This window comes from Panthera uncia, assembly GCF_023721935.1.
Source record: "Panthera uncia isolate 11264 chromosome A1 unlocalized genomic scaffold, Puncia_PCG_1.0 HiC_scaffold_17, whole genome shotgun sequence".
Taxonomy (NCBI): Eukaryota; Metazoa; Chordata; class Mammalia; order Carnivora; family Felidae; genus Panthera; species Panthera uncia.
The window spans coordinates 45826451-45844899 of record NW_026057577.1 but is presented as its reverse complement, the minus strand read 5'-3'; the positions used below and the strand labels follow the sequence as shown (position 1 = coordinate 45844899).

Below are 18449 nucleotides of genomic sequence, written 5' to 3'. Positions count from 1 at the left end.
TTCTACCCTCTTTCTCTAGTTTCCTTTCAACCTATAGCCTCTACTCTAAACCTTTTGCCATGACTTGTAATAAATATGGGGGTTTAAGGGCTCCATCACCAATGAGTGCTAACTGAAGTAGCACATGCTGCTGTCTGGCTGCACATTCAACGATTATTGTAAATGTCTCGCAAATACAAACTGAGGATCAACTCTATACAACCACTGCATAAAGATGGGCCAATGAAAGCTTCTTCCTGGCTGAAAGCCTGCCAATTTCTGAAAGGTGAAATGGAGGCAACAGCAATGACGAATGAACAAGAAAAATGAAGAGTGTCGGCAGGCATCACATGGAAACAACATGAATGGAAGAAAGCCTCACGCAGTAAATGATGGACAGCTTCAGGAAAGCCTAAATTGCTACCTTCACACACTTGGTCAAAATAACTGATAGTAATAAAATTAGTATTAGCAGTATTAATAGATAAGATTAGAGCAATGATTGAAAGACTAATATTTCACCACTTACCATTTAACACTCCTATGCCTTCAACATTTTAATGGGCACGGTATATACAATGTCCAATTTAGCCTCCAAATAACCCAGAGCTGCCGGTTAGTACTACTGCCGCACAGGAGACATGAAAAAAATTAAGAACCAGAAAGCGAAAACGGGTCCGACGTCACATCAACAGTAGGTGGAGCAAACACCTAACCCAAATTTAGCTTTCCTCTCCATCACACCATGTCTTTTTCTCTCTGAAACTGCTGTATGGAGTGAAAGCAGTTCAAGGAAAGAATCCGCCAAAGTACGATGCTCCTCAAGCGACAGAGGTATACTGGCTGCACAAGGAACACCAGGAAGTACACAGGACTCGTGACTGTACTCCTTTTGTCCCCTTGCTGGAGCTAGCTGCTCTGGGACAATTATTTTCCTTTAAGGCTTCAGCCACTTTGAGGGCCTGCACCCAATAGCTCATTCTCATTCACAAACTTCTCTTAATCTCATTCTAAAACAGTTTGAGATCCTGCACCTTTAGAGTCCTCTTATTTGACTATAGTTTGGTCTCTTGCGAGTGATGTTTAAAATAAGTTTACTGCTATACAATGGTTGCTGATCAGTTAAGAGTACTGAGTGTGAGATGAGGGCCACCTTATGAAACCGGTTTGTCAGAAACCTTTAATTTGTAGACAGGGCACTGGTCCTAGATACAGAAGATATGGAGAGTGTAGTCCCATATTCACAAGCATTCAAGAGCTTTCCCTAGTAGTTAGGACAGGAAACAGAAGACACAAAGAGTCCTTCTAAGGTGCAAGGGTACACTGACCAGCATGCCCACCAGCACCCTCAAGGTGCAGTGGCACCTATCACCACTGCACAGCAGGGTGCTCCAGCACATAATCAGAATTTTAAAAATACTGCTGAATGTTTGTTTTATCAGTACCGCAGGCTTTATATCAGGAAAGGAAGGTGGGGGCATTTTACTTCTGCTACGTTTTAAGAGTAAAGTGGATTTTTACTGGAAACAAAAACCAAAATGGACTATTTCCATTCAAATTCTAAGGTAAGGGGACAAAAACACTTCAAAATACTTTATAAAGGGTGGATATTTTGGGGGTAAGAAGGGAGGGACAAAGGGATTTCGAAGCACTGACAGAAAAACAAATTCACGTTTAGCTTTAAAAAAGAAGTTTTTAAAAGGATTATAACCCTTCAACAACAACAACAAAATCAGCAAGCCCAGGAATAAGTCATTTACCTCTTTTTTCTCAAAACTGCTTTGTATACAGATAAAGGCAGTGAACCTGCGATTATGGCATCCATCGTTCATCTTCCTAAACCACCGTATCTACATCCTCCAACTTCTGCTATATTACAGCTAACAAAATTCAGTTTATGAATATTAATCAGCTCAAAAGTAGATACCTTATTCAATTTATGTCTGCAAAGGAAACCAGCCTATAAATTCACAGCAAGACCCAAAAAAATACATATGCACAGCCTAGTCAAATTACAAAATCATTAAAAGCTGCATCACAGAGGGGTTTTCCCAGATGAAATGAAATGATCATAACCAGTCATTACTACAAACTATACTGGATTGCATACAAAGGAAAACATTCATAAGCCAAAGATTATTTTTTGAAAAGCCAAGGGTATCTATCCCATTTGTAAACCATATAGTCAAAGGGAAGACAGGGAGTAGAACCTCACCAGGCAAGGTCCTGAAATTCCCAAGTACTCTTACACATGTTTTATTTTCCTTATCTAACAATGAGAGAGAAGTAAAGAGTCACCAATTCAATACATCCTATAACGATTGCTCATTTTATGTTCGACTCTGACAATATAAAATTTCTAAACAACTTTCCCAGTGACACCTTACTGCCCTTTGCACAAACTTCTATATGTATTGAGATAATACACACTACGTTAGAAATCAGTTCAAGCAAATCTTGACGAAAAAATTAATAATAAGAGCAACCATCACTCGCACACACACACAAAATGAAAACCCTACACTTTAAGTTCCACAAGGGTAAGGACTGCATCTGTTTTGCTCCTCACGGTAATCTCACCGTCTAGCATTGCAGAGATGTTCAGTTAAGTATTTCATGGAAAGGGAGGGAGAATAATCATTCAACTCTAAGGGGTAGAGTTATCACTAAGGGTGCTTTCTGCCAGTCCCACTGTGAACTTAGTGTAATATGCACACCTGAAATACCACCGCTTGATCATCTTATCAATTTCACACAAGAAGTAGAGGAAAAGTATGTTTCCCATCAGTTAGTCTTCTCAAATTGGCCTCTCTTATCTGGACTGTAGAGTTTGACACAGAAACTTACACAGCTTTTCTGTTGCAACAGAGACAATGTAACTTTAACTGGTAACTTGACTTCCCATAATAGCTCAACCTACTATCAGGAACCCATTTATAAAATCAGACCTATACAATGTATAGGAATCTGGTGTTTTAATTACCTATCACTCAAAATAAATACATAAATAAATAAGTAAAATTACCCATCACTCTAATCCAGCCCAATAGAATGAGCAATCCATTAGCAACTGAGATTTTGATTAATCAACTTTAGAAACAATCAATCTTGAAGACTCTCATCTTTTTGAAATTGACACAGATAATTAGTATAAACAAACATGTCCACTAATAGCTTTTCATTTCAAAATTAACTAGCATTACAATGAAAACAATTAACGATGCACAAAGATTTTCAGCATTTATTTAATGTTTGTTAAATGGCTTAGCATTTAATTATACTCTTTGTATATCATATGCATATTTTAATTGTAGCACTACAGAACAGTATAAATTATCTTATTCATTATATAAACTGGTTTTCAGAGAGACTCACTTCTCCCAAGTGTTAGAATGAAACCTTAATTCCAAATCCCACAATCTCACACTACCGCTTTTCTGAATTTATAAAAACATATTTAATGCTCAAATGACTAATTTAAATGTTAAATATACATCCTTTTCAAAGTAAATACATCTAGATTCATTTTATACTCTTGGAAAGGGTATTGACAGGCAGATAACAAAATTTATATATACAATTAATTTAACACATTAAAATATTCCTAAGCAGCTCCATTCAAAGAACCCCTAATTTGCAACAACACAACAAATCTACAAATCTACAAACTTTCCTTTTTAAGTCTGCTAAATTAGGTGTGCTAATAGGGCAAAAGTGAAGAATGATCTATCTACCTCAAATAGTACTTTATACAGTGACCAAAAAGTATGCTACACTTCCTACCAGGACTGACAAACTGAGAAATCAAATTAGCCCAATTTTTCAGGCACAAACATTCTTTGGAAGTTCAGAAAAATGTTATTTAGTTGGGAGAAAAAATGGCCCATGACTGTAGTGTAAGTATTACATTCATTCTTCATTCATTCAATAAACTTACTGTATACCCCTTAAGGTGTTAAGCATGGTGTTAAGAACAAAAGTTGATTCATACTCAGTGTATTAATCATGGGTTATTTTCTGTATGCTGATGGTTTGACGGATGTGATCTTGATGACCCTGGAAAGAATGCCCCTCCCAGGGCTAGCCAATTCCTAGAGATAGTAAATGACTGCCTTCCGACATACATTTCATACGCAAACCATCTGATCCAGAGCCCATACTCCACTACTTCTTTCATCAGGCTCTTACACTTAGAGCCACTATCCCCCTGCTCTAATCACCAAAGAGCCAGGTAACACACAAGTGGCAAAAGTGCCTACACCCTAGAGCCTACTGAAATTATTTAAACTAGCCCATCCTAAACTTCCCATCCTAAACCTCCTCTCCCTCGCTTTCCCATTCCTTCCCATGGAAACCACAAGAAAGGTTCATGCCCACATTGTCCCCCGACTCCCTGTGCCTCCAGACCAACCTGGTGCTTCCCTGTGGTTCTGTGTGGTGTGGGCATCCTCCCCTTGGGAACTGCTAAAGACAAACCATCTTTCAATGGCCATTTCCCCTGATCTGATGGCCTCACCATATCTAAATAAAAATAAAACCTGCACTTTACTTAAAGCACTCAGGACCTACTAACAATGCACTCATATTTAGTAATGTCTCCTGGACCAATAAATGATTGAATAAGCAAAGCATGAATGCTGGCAACAAACAGGCAAGCAAACACTAGAACGCAATTTCAAGACCTGAATCCTAGCATTTTCAGCATGTGACAAGTTGGGCAGGAGTGAAATGGATTTTTAAAAAATCCCCACAAGACAATGAGTAGCTTATCTTTAACAGTATTGTTTAGCAATACTGTTAGATGGAAACTATTAACTGCATGATTCATTGCAGAGAAGAAAAGTGAACGGTACCTTGCAGGCCTGTCTTTCTAGGATGTATGTTCTACTCTCCACCCAGCTCTGTCCTTACTACCCTCACCGCCCTTGCTCTAAGGCCTTGAGCTGGGGAGATGACAGAATCAAGACTGCAAAAGAATACAGGCTTCCTTATGGGAGTGATGAAAATGTTCTAAAATCAACTATGGTGATGGTTGCAGGACTCTGTGAAAAATTCTAAAAACAACCGAGTTGTACCCTTTATGTGGGTGAATTGTATGGTCTATGGATTACATGTCAATAAAGTTGTTACACCCCACCCCCCCACACACGCTTCTAAGACATTTTTCTTGGGAAAGACAAAAAGCTGAGAACTGATTTTCACTATAGAAAAGCTACTGAGATCTTAGGCCAATGATTTGCAAATAAAAGAAAATACTATAAAATATTAAAAAAATATATGACCTAGAAGTAAAAAAGAAAAACACATCCTATTTTAAGGGATGAAAATAAAATTCTATAAAGTTAAATACTCATTTAGAAATGGTCAGTTTAAGCCAAATATAACTCAGGTAAAGCAACATGTCTATAACTTAAAAACTGTAAACTGCCTTTAATTTAAATATGTTTAAACTACCAAAATAGTACTCTTTGGAAACTGTTACCTTGATTCAACTAGTCTAACGTTTTAAAAGTCGTAAAATGACTTATCTTAGAAACTGTATTAAAGTTTTCTTAAATAATTAATGTTCAAGTATAGATATTATATATACTATTTTTGAGATAAACGAGAATTATGGAGAGGTACCAAGTATCAAATCCAAGCCGATTTAGTAAATCTGATACTCAGAGGAGTATATTATAAAGGCAATTTCTCCCGGAAAGCAAGCTATCATACCTACAAACCACGCAGCTTTGCCAATCTCTTTAATTATTCAACTAGCTTATGTTAAATATTCCCCATTGGTGACTTCCTTAAATCTAAAAATAAAAGTCAAAATTCTTGCAATACTTGCTCTCAAAGAACACTTACATCTGAAATGCTTAGAATCGCATTATAAAAACGTGTCTTTGAAGGTGGAAGATGAATTGCTATTTTAGAGAAGACAGTCAAAGTGAAGTTTGATTATTCTCATTTCCAAGTAGTAGTTTTGTTTAATCTATGACTTTGGAAGAACATTTTTTGGAAAATATTAAAGGAGATATATGTAAATAATGTTATGGTCATATAAAAATGAAATGAAGAAAATACTGCTTCCTCTACATATAAATATGACCCTAAGAAAGGCAGGATATTCAAACCTGGAATTATTCCAGCTAAAGAAAGGAAGAGGGAAACAAAAACGACTCAAGACAACTGCACTGCATAAGTTTAAAAAAAAAAAAAAAAAAAGATTGCACTATGTTAAGAAGGTGATCAAGACAATAGAACAAGAATGTACACAGCAGATATCCTTAAGCTGGGGATAAGGCAGAGTACTATAAACATCATCAAGCAGAAAGTAACATTCCTTAGAACATATGTCACTGATACACATTTTAAAAATGAATTAATGAACAGGAATACAGACACTCAATAGACCTGAAAATGTGCTTAATTAAAAATGAGTGCACGTACACACAGAGACTTAGGCTTCTTGAACTCTTTCCTGCAGTAAATGGATGAATAGGTGAGAAAAGAAGAGAGAAAGAAAGGAAAGAAATAAGAACAGCTAGCCTCATCTATCCAAATAGTCTGACCTTACATATATAAACTCATTTAATCTTTACAATACTCTCACTAGGAACGTATCTGCATTTTAAAAACAAGGAAATGTAGGCACAGGTAAGTCAAGTAAGATGGTCATGGTCATCAGCAAGTCACTACTAGCAATGAGATTTCAATGTAGTTCCGAAGTCTATAGTTTTTACCAAATTTCTCAACCAGAACTAGATTAGGGTAAAGGAGAGTTTAACAGTTTCCCAAATGGTCATTCTTGAAAGCAGTGATTCTAAACTGGAGGTTAGAGGTTCACTGGTATCTTTCTGCATTTAACGTGTGTTATCTCTAATTTACCCTCAAGAATTTCAGTACTTGGTTAGAGAAAACTCTAACATGCTTTATTAACCTTAATATTTTTTCCATTCATTAATTTATTCAACAAATGTTTACAGTGTTGGCTACTGTCCAAGACGAGGTTCTTTAACACTTCCATGTTAAAGGCCTAAATACTCTCAAGTCACTGTTTCTCCAGTAAGAAAGGAAAACAGAAGTAGAAACACAGGTAGCTGGAATTTGGTCTTCAGAAATCAGTAAGATACTACTCAATTTCAGAGTGAGGAAATATGTTGGTCTTGTGCATGTCCACCTAAGAAAGAGCACCACCCTGTATTTAAAGGAGCAAGTCCTGGCATCCAGTGGGGCCAGCTCAAAATCTGCCTTATGTTATGTTATGTTATGCCACATGCCACACACAAGGAAAGTTAGTTTACATCTTCAGGTTATTTCTTTGCTCTATAAAAAGAAAAATATTCATGCCTATACCTCAGGACTGTATTAAAAATTGAATGAGATGTAAATGTGAGGGGCGCCTGGGTGGCTCAGTCGGTTGGGCGTCCGACTTCAGCTCAGGTCACGATCTCGTGGTCCGTGAGTTCGAGCCCCGCGTCGGGCTCTGGGCTGATGGCTCAGAGCCTGGAGCCTGCTTCCGATTCTGTGTCTCCCTCTCTCTCTGCCCCTCCCCCGTTCATGCTCTGTCTCTCTCTGTCTCAAAAATGAATAAACGTTAAAAAAAAAAAAAAAATTGAATGAGATGTAAATGTGAAACATGTGGCAATATATAAAGACATAAAGCATTACAGTATGTGTTCAATAATTATCTATTGCTATGGTGTTAGGACAAAACAACTACCTGTGGGCTTATTTCAAACTACCATATCAGAAATAAACAACACCTGCTAAGTGGATTTATTTCAGTTATTTATAGGATTTAGTTTATCCTAACTTATCATTAGGATACAAGTGTTCTTAAAGTTCCCTAAGACATAATGATCTAGTTTATTATTCTCACACAAAATCAATTTTAAGGCCTGCTTTACACCTTTAAAATTAAAAGTACAAAAAAACCAGGGGTGCCTGGGTATTTCAGTCAGTTAAGGGTCCAACTCTTGATTTCGGCCCAGGCCATAATCTCCCAGTTTGTGACTTTGAGCCCCACATTGGGCACTGCGCTGACAGTGTGGAGCCTGCTTGGGATTCTCTCTCTCCCTCTCTCTCTGTCCCTCCCCTGCTGTGCTCTCCCTCCCTCTCTAAGTAAAAAAATTTTCAAATAAATAAAGAGAGAGAGAGAGAGAGAGAGAGAGAGAGAGAGAAAGAAAGAAAGAAAGAAAAGCAAGCAAGCAAGCAGGTAATGTCAAACTCCACAATCACAAGGGGTAAAAACAAAAAAAACTGATAGTGGTGTTTAACGTCCAAATCAAAGGATTTTATATTTGCTTTATGGAAATGAAAGTTTTAACAAAGTGTGTAAACTATAACAAAATGACTTTAGCTATGCAAAGAGAAAAAAGAAATTGCAAGCTTCTTTAGAGATAATCCACAATAAGTAACAACAAATTATGTAACATTCTTTTGAATTACCAGGAGGATACTTTATAAAGTGTTACTGACATAATTTTACACATTGACCTTATACAAAAAAGAGGACCTAAAATAAGTAATAAAATCTGATTATAAAAAAAAGAAAATTCAGACAAAAGTGACATAAATTATGAAATGAACATGACCAAGTTGAAGTGAAGTGCCCACCGCTCCCATTCACATCTTTTTTAGATCTAGACCAACACTTGTCCCATCACGGTCTACTAACAAAATTAGCACACATATATATAATACAACACTGCCCAGCAACATGCAGCAATACCAAAGGCCAAAGATAGTGCTAATATTTTGATGCTTTAAAGAAACAAAAGTATTAAAAAGCATTTCCTCACCTATTATCAGATGGCAGAAGAGAAAGCAAAGCCAAAGCTGAAAGTTTTCTTCTTTCAGGCTGCGTAATGTTGTCCATTCGATCAACCCACATTTCAATCATATTTCCCAAAAGCTGATCCATCTGAAAAAAAGAGCAGGAGGCATCTTAAAATAGGTGAAATGCTATTTACTCGTGGAGCACTACTGTTAAAGGCTAAAGACCTCACAAGGTGTGGTTAAAGTTCAATTCCAGCAAACGACAGAACTGAAATACAAGAATTTGGGGCAAGCCTGGAGCTGGAACGGAATAATTTGAGCAAACCGGAAAATGACTCTCATTAATCTTGAGAGCCAACTTATTCCGAGATCTAAATAGATTTAGATTTTAGTAATTTCATTTAATAAATCACCAATCCAATACACTCCTGGCACACTAAAAAAGTACACTCATTTTTCAAAATTGTCAACTTGTACTTAGGTTATAGTTATTCACTTGGGTGATTAGATGTTTAAATATTTAGAGCGTAATTTGCTGGACTGATTTGTTGCTACTTTTAGAGGAAAGGATAGGTTGTAACCTCAACCTGCAGTATTTCAAAGAAAAATAAATCAGTTTCCAGGACATTTATATGCTACATTAAAAATAATCAACATAATACAGAATTGCTAAGTGTGCTGGTTAATTGTACCTTTCAACTCCGCCAGGCTAAGGTGTCCAATTGTCTGGTCAAATACTAGTCGTTACTGTCAAAGCAGTTTATAGATATGATTAACATGTACCAAGAGTTGACTTTAAAGAAAAGAGAGATTACCCTAGATAATGTGGATTGGGCTTCATTCAATCAGGGGAATTTCCCCTTAAGAGCAAAACTTAAGGTTTCCCAGAAAAGAAGAAATCCTGCCTCAAGACTATAACCCAGAAATCCTATTTCAATTTTCAGCCTTTCCTAAAAAATTAGGACTCACCAGCGCCTACAATCAAGTGAGCCAATTCCTTAGAATCACTCCCTCCCTGCCTCCTCCCCCTCCATTGTCTCATATTCTCTCTCATCCTTGTGTGTGTGATGTGTATACATGCACACACATCTCTCTCCACACAAAAGATTCTCTTTTTTCTGGAGAACGTTGACTCAAAGTGTTAGAACCTATCAAGGAAAACAAAACCAACTGTACTGATCATAGTGACTGAAAGTCAATCTCAGGGTTTGCTTATAAACACTTGTCCACTTACAGTACTTTTGAAAAAATGCAATTACTATCAACATCTCTACTTCATGGATTTGGGGAATATAAAATCAACCTTAAGTTCCCACACTGTTCTTCTTATATGCCTCTACATGTTTTCCTAGAAATATTTCAACTTTGTACAAGTAATAAAGTCTAGGAAACACATGTTCAAGACAATTACTTATATTTGAGTTCTGCTAACTGTGTGCTGCATCCTAGGATGCAATGAAGTCACAAAAGGCTTATAATTATTCAGAGACACAGAGAAATATCTGTCAGATACCACAGGAATTCTTCTTTATGATGACTTTCTATCTTTGGGAAGTACTACTCAGAAATCCAGGTAAAACAAAACGAAGTTGCAGGTGTCCAATCTGACTCCAAAGTTTGAGAATCTGAGTGGTGCCCAATAAGCATACATATTCCATTAGTAAGTAATTGTGGCAATTTAAGAATGAAATAAATATATTATTCTTTCTTTAGACTTATATATTGTTTTTCAGTTAACTACTAAATTATTAGGACTAAAGTACATATTAAGCTGCATGGAGCCAACCAGTTAATAAAAGAAACCATGAGATATTTTTATTTCTTCTGGCTTATGAGCACTGTGAAAATATTATAGACACACTAAGGGCGCCATGAACCATGACAATTTGGTAACTTCTGATATATATCACTTGTCTTCAAGTCACATTTAATTTGGAAACAAATGGTAGAGAGGCTCTCTAGACTTCCTACAATTAATACCTAGTAAGCAAGATTTAAAAAATAAACCATAACCATTGTAAAAGCAAATATCAAGTTAACATTGAAATGTAATGTATACAACTAAAACTACAATAAAGTATCTGGTTGGAATAAGGATGCAATCAGCAAAGACAGATGTCTCCGTAGTCTATACATTTATTTCCTTGATTACAAAAATAATAACAGCACAAAACAGTGAATGTGTGGGGACTTTAATTAAATAAGCAATTCGAACACAGGGGCTCAGCAAGCTTTTTCTGTAAAGGGACAGTTAGTAAATATTTAAGGCTTTGTGGACCTTATTGTCTCAGTCATAAATATTCAACTCTCAACATTAGTCGTAAACAATATGTAAAGAAATGCACATGGATGTATTCCAGTACAAAATTTTGGAAAACTTTCATGTGTCAGTAAACACTACTATTCTTTTTTCAACCATTAAGAAATATAAAACCCATTCTTTTTCTTTGTTTATTTGTTTATTTTCAGAGAGAAAGAGAGACAGTGTAGGCAGGAGAAAGACAGAAAGGCAGAAAGAATCCCAAGCAGGCTCTGAGCTGTCAGCACAGAGCCTGACATGTGGCTCAATCCCACGAACTGTGAGATCATGACCTAAATCGAATCCAAGAGTTGGATGCTTAACCAACTAAGCCACCCAGTTTATAGACATCCCTATAAAAACCATCCTTAACTCACAGACTTTACAATAACAAGCAGCAGACTGAATCTGGGCCATAGGCCATACATAGTCTGCTGACCCTGTGAACACATCAATAGAGCCAAAACAAGGATGAAGCAAAAAAAGTGTGTGGGGTCAAAATTTAAGGAGGTGCTCACTCTCAGCACCTCACTTGCCTCATCCAAACCTGGCCCTGATGATAAATGCGTAGTTCCCAATACTACAGGAATACCTAAGAAAGACCCAACTAAAGCTTAGGAGACTAAGGCAAAGTTACCTAGAGGAGCTTAGTTTTTTTTGTTTTTTTTCTTTGTAAAAGTTATTTATTTTGAGAGAGAGAGAGAGAGAGAGAGAGAGAGAGAGAGAGAGAGAATCCCAAGCAGATTCCACAATGTTAACACAGACCTCAGCGTGCAGCTCAAACCCATGAACTGTGAGATCAGAATCTGAGCTCAAACCAAGAGGTGAATGCTTAACCAAATGAACCACCCGGGAACCCCTAGAGGATTTTAGTTTTAAGGCAGAAGGAAACAAGATGAAGAATCAAGCTAAGGAAGGTGAGAAACTGGGACAGGGTGTTTGAGGGAGAGGGAATGAAGAGCCTGTAGGCAAGTACTCTGGAGCAAGAGGAAGGTAAGTGCTCTCAAGAAAGTGAAAAGTGATCTGCGCAGTGAATAGCTGATCATGAAGTTCCAAAAGGAGGCTAAGGGATGAGGCTAAAGGAGTCAAGAACTAGATTATAGTAAGCTTTTGTAGGCAAACCTATCCTGGAAGCATATGGACATTTTATTTTCATAATGTAGTATTATCAATTAGTACTGAACATAGGCATTTGTTGGACTCCCCCCTCCCCTAAATCCCACAATGAAAGTAAAGAAATATAAAAAGCAAAGGATTAATCCCATAGAGTCCAAGAGGAGAAACTACACTAGGTAAAGACAGCAACAGTGTTTGGAGGATGGCCGGTGCATGAAACAATCTTAAGTGACTGGGCAGAACAGCAAAGCCTGAAGCCAAGCTGCCTGCCAAGGAAATAACAATAATGTAAGCAGATGTGGTCCTCAGAATCCTGCAATCATCATGCCTCAAAGAAGGCAGAGGTGAGGCACAGAGCTCAAGACAGGAAAACTGGCTGAGAATATGTATAAGAAACAATCAGAACCTTGTAGATCCCCTTTCTCACTCCTGAAATAATTCAGAGACACAAAATCTGAACAATTAAAATCAGAGAAGCTCCAACTCAAGAAACCAAGAAGAGAGGAAGGCAAGGTGAGGTATAAAGTCAGAGAATTTAAATGAAAATCTAGATGCTGAATGGTGAAACATTCTCACCGGCAAAGCCCTTTCCCCCACCCTGACTTCCACAACAGTTGTTCATACTAAAAGAGAGGCTATCCCTCAGGAGAAAAAAAAAAACACAAAAAAACAACAAAACAAACAAACAAAAAAAAAACACCTACAAATACTGTGACTTTCTAGTAAATTTCTCTAGACCACGCAATATCCCCAAAGTTCTAAGCTCTAAATTAGGTGATTAGTCTAAAAAGTTTTCATCATTCATTCAATATAAACAAGTAACCCTGAGAGACTTTGCACAACAAATGCTTAGAAGAAAAAGTACTCTAATGGTGGCTTCTGCAATAAACCCAGCTCCTTTCCCAAAGATACGCTATCATTCTTAGTTTAACTTGGCCTACTCTACTATCTCATACTGTTCTCAAGTGTTGAGAAGAGACAAACCTATCTCCAAAACCCTTGCTTGCTTCAAAGCTATCTGGATTTACTGGAATTCATTTGCCTAGCCCTAATTAATTCCTGCATGTATTTTTGATGTTCTTCAAAACTGCTTAGAGTCAAAAGCAGCCATCTGAACTGGAATACTATTTTATTCACTTTCATTCCCTTCGTCTCTACGCTCAAACATGATGGCTTGACATGTTTTTGTTGAATTCTTTGAGGAAAAACAAATGCCCTCTTCGTCATGAAAAATGAAAAGAGAAAAGATAAGAAGGGTTCCATAAAAGGCTTACGCTCTAAATATCAGGAATGAAAGAAGTCTGAACCAATAATAACAGCTCTTTCCTCAATCTTTCACACTGTCAACGGGCTCCAACAGTCCCAGCAATAGCCACTGTTTGTGATTTCTCTTTAATATGAAATTTAACACCGTGGAGGTGGCCTTTTCTTCTCATCTATTTTTTTTAAATGATGATTATTTGAGATAACATGGAAACATAGATAGGAAATTACAGAAAATTTTCTGTACGACTTTTTAATGCACCGCGTTAAAAAAAACAAAACAAACAAACAAAAAAACCACAGTAAAAAAAGCTTCCCCACGTTGGATTTGACAATGATTTCTCGAATATGGCAGAAAGGCATAGGCAATAAAAGGAAAAGAAAGGCAAACTGGACTTTTTGAAAACTAAAAATTTTGTGTAGCAAAGGATGCTATCAGCAAAGTAACAAGGCAACCCACAGAACAGGATAAAATATGTGCAAATCATTTATCTGGAATTAATATCTAAAACACATAATATCTAGGAATTAATATCTAGAACACATAAATAATTCCTCAAACTCAACAATAAAACACAATCTGATTGAATGAAGGGCAAAGAACTTGACTAGACATTTCTTCAAAGAAGAAAAACACAAATGGGCAATAAGCATATGAAGAGACAGTCTACATCACTATTCATCAGTCTACATCACTATTTATTCACAAATACATGGAGATACCACCTCACACACATTAAGGTGAACACTCTCAAAACAACAACAACAACAAAACAGAAACAACAAGTGTTGGCAAACACTGGAACCCTTGTGCACAGTGGGCAGGAATTTGAAATGGCACAGTTGCTGGGGAAAAGAGTATGGTGGTTCCTCACAAAATTAAAAATAGAATTACCATATGGCCCGGGGATTCCACTTTCAGGATACCAATCCAAAAGAAGTGAAAACAGTGACTTCGAGAGGTAAGTGTAAAGCCATGTTCATAGTAGCTTTATTCACAGTAGCTAAATTGTGGAAGTAACCCAAGCATGAACAGATAAGCAAAATGTGGCATACACATACATTGGAATATCTTTCAGCCTTAAAAAGAAAGTAAAATCTGACCTATGTTACAACAAGGAAATTATGCTCAGTGATGTAAGTTAGTCACAAAAAGGCAAATACTTTATGATTCCATTTACATGAGGTACTTAAGAGTAGTCAAAATCACAGGCATAGAAAGTGTAATGGTGGTTGCCAGCAGCTAGGAGAGTTATGGTTTAACGGGTGTAGAGGTTCAAGTTTTATAAGACTAGAAGAGTTATAAAGATGGATGGTGCTGATGATTGTACAACATTATGAATATATTTAATACCACTGAACGATACACTTAAAAATCACTGAGGGTAAATTTTATATGTATTTTATCACACACAAAAAAGGAAAAAAAATGTAGTAGACAGCTCTCTTCTCGCAGCACAATGAACACATCTCTAACATAGTGCTCACACTATTATTGTGAAATTACCCATTTAAGTATTCTCTCCCTTAAGATTACTCTAAGCTTGTCAAAACAAATGTCTCCAGTGTGTAGTGTAAAAGTGTCTGATCCAGGATGGATAGGAGGCAGTGTAGAGTGTTCACTGAGAGATGAGGCTCCAAAGTTAGGTTGCTGGAGTATACACAGCAACTCCATCACTTACTAGTTGTGTAAAATTAAGCAAGCTCGTAAATTTCTGGAAGCCTCGGATTTCTTATATGAGACATGGAAATAAAAATACTATTATTTCAATAGGTTGTTGTAAGGATTTAATATAATACATGACACTTATATTGTTGTTAAATATACTGTTATTTTAAAAATCACTCAACAAATTTTGCTGAACTGAACTAAATAAACTCCTTTAACTGTTTTAATATTATCCCATCACAGCTAAATTTAATGAAGGTAATGAAAAATCTTACATATCTATTCATCTAAACAAAGGCTAGGAGTTCTAATGATATTTAGATATTATCTAGTGATAATATCTAAATGAAATTCTGGAAAAGCCATATACATTCTCAAATTTGTACTTCCTTGATCTAGATTTCCTTTAAGTGGAAATAACACATCTGTTATTCTTTGTTTTATTTCACAGAGATTTTACAAATTGCCTCCATTCTAAAGACATCGTTCAAGTACTTTCCACCTTCTGGATCTTACAAATCTGAAAAGATTAAGGACCTAAAACACAAAAACCATATTTTAACATAATGTATATAGTCTCAAGTAACCAACTCACTTAAGAACCTTATTCCATACTTGCCCTGGTGGCTGGTTTCAGTTACAGTATTTTTTTAGTAAGCTTTTGCTGATAACCTTATTTCCCACAATAATTACGAAGGAAACTCACTGCATGACATTGCAAGAGAGCAAATAATTTTATGTCAAGTATTTCTGCTTCAAGTATGAATAAATAAAAATTGCAACCATAAACAAATGAAAATTCCATCCTATGGCTAAGCAGAATACAAGTGTCTATTATGAAGAGAACAAGGGTAAATTTCAGTTGCCATTCACAGATTCCTTTTTCCTTCTTCTTCAAAATTACAGGTATAATGTAAATTATTAAAAATTTTAAATATAAAATTTTAAATACTACAAGACTTTTATAGAATTATTTCACCAAATTATTTCCAATCCTTATTTGAATAAAGACTGAATTTCTTTAATTTAACTAAACTGATTCTTACCTCTTGATTAAATTTATGTGCCATCTCATTAAGAAGCGAAGAAAAAAAACTAGTATTTTGTAGCAGGACTCGACCCATAACTCCAAGATATGTTGACATCACGACAGGATACCTCTGTAAAAATAAATGACAGCACACATAAAATTATGTCAGGAGTATAGGCAGGAGTCAAAATTAGGTAGGAGTATAAATAAGAACAATTACGGACACAGTCAACAGGGATATACAATAACATTCTACATCAAAATCCCTTCTTTAGGATAAAGTGCCAGTATTATCTGAGTTTGAAGTAACTTACTAAATATATGTCATACAAGGTCAAATAAATGTGTTACATATATGTTATATGGATTATAAACAGAAACACAGAAAGAATATTTACCGATGGCTTATTTATTCATATTACTGTGAATACTCCAAAAGTACATAGTTACATGGATCAACTTAAAAGAGTGACTTCAAAAAAAAAAGCATTATTTGCATATATTTAATAAGTGCTACAACTAGCACTGTTCTTTTCCATTCCTCTGCTTCAAATCTTTGTGGATGAATACACATGCATATGAATAAGAGACATACGTTTAAAAAAAAAAGCTATACTTTGTGGAGAAGGAAAATGCAAAGTTGGATAACTACCCTGAAAATTACTTGATATACTTCAAAACACTCCAATTATAAGAAAAGGTCTCTGTTTATCTGTAATAATAAAGAAAAAGTATTTTTCCAACGAAGAAGGAAAATAAAAGTAGATGGCTCAGGCAGTTAAGCATCCGACTCTTGGTTTTGGCTCAGATCATGATCTTGCAGCTCCGTGGGCTTGAGCCCCACGTCAGGCTCTGTGCTGGCAGTGTGGAGCCTGCTGGAGAGTCTCTTTCTCTCCCTCTGTCTCTGCCCCTCCCCCACTCATGCGCGCACGCGCTCTCTCTCTCTCTCTCTCTCTCTCTCTCTCTCTCACACATAAATACATACATACATAAAACTTAAAGAAAAAATGTAGAATCCTAGAATCCAATACTACTACTCTTAGAAGCTTAAGGAAAATCTTACCTCTCCTTCTATAATACCTCTGAAAACACAGGGTAGAATTGGTTGAAACATTTGTGGGCCTAATACTGGGTTCACTTTAAGGGCGTTTTCCACAACCTAAAAATCAGAAAGACATACTGGTAATACTTAATAATGCAAGTAAATGCTTCATGCAAATACAGGTAAAGAAAACAATGAATTAAAGAACACACACTAAATCTCAGAATACACAAACACATATGATATATTCAATATTCCAACACTAGATGCACTTTTACAATCCATTAAAAATCGATTTGATAAAAAAAGTGATATAAGGTGTATAATATATAGACATAGCTATACATATCACATAGAATAATCACATTCTAATAACAGATATCATTCTGTTAATGTATCACATTTGCATTATAAAAAACCCTTACAAAACGTCACACCAACAGAGGCAGCAAAAGGCATTTCATAAGTGTTTGCTTTTTTGTAGTAATTAAGACAGTATGGCACTGGCACAACAACAGACACATAAATCAGTGGAAGAGAACAGAAAGCACAGAAATAAACCCATAATTATATGGTCAATTAATCTTCAACAAAGGAGGCAAGAATATGCAATGGGAAAAAGACTGTCTCTTCAACAAATGGTACTGGGAAAACTCAACAGCTACATGCAAAAGAATGAAACTGGATCATTTTCTTACACCATATACAGAAACAAACTCAAAATGGATTAAAGACCTAAATGTGAGATCCAAAACGATAAAATTCCTGGAAGAAACATAGGCAGTAATGTCTTAGACGTCTGCTGTAGAAACACTTGAGTCTCCTTTGGTGAGGGAAACAAAAGCAAAATGCAAGCACTGGAACTACACCAAAATAAAAAGGTTTTGCACAGCAAAGGAAACCATCAACAACAAAAAGACAATCTACCAAGTGTAAGAAGATAATTGCAAATAATGTATCTGAAACGGGATTAATATCCAAGACATATAAATAACAGACAATGCAATACCACCACCACCCCCAAAAAACAAATAATCTGATTAAAATGAGATGACAAATAGGTATTTTTCCAAAGAAGACATATACATTGCCAACAGACACATGAAAAGATGTTCAGTATCACTCATCATCAGGGAAATAAAAATTAAAACCAAAATGAGGTATCATGTCACACCCAAAAAATGGCTAAAATAACTGAGGATGTGGGGAAAAAGGAACCCTGTTGCACAGTTGGTGGGATTGCAAACAGGTGCAGCCGTGTGGAAAACAGTATGGAGCGACCTCA

At 36.2% G+C, this 18449-nt stretch overlaps 1 protein-coding gene across 1 annotated transcript in view; it reads right to left on the bottom strand.

Annotated features, from left to right (window-relative positions):
- The window catches only part of IPO11 (importin 11), a 186812-nt gene that overhangs the window by 60350 nt on the left and 108013 nt on the right, over nt 1-18449 (bottom strand). Inside the window, exons 24-26 of the mRNA XM_049648883.1 lie at nt 17186-17281; nt 16139-16252; nt 8769-8890 (exon numbers count right to left, since the gene is read on the bottom strand). Coding sequence (XP_049504840.1) covers nt 8769-8890; nt 16139-16252; nt 17186-17281 — 332 coding nt within the window. The remainder of the gene's footprint in view (nt 1-8768; nt 8891-16138; nt 16253-17185; nt 17282-18449) is intronic.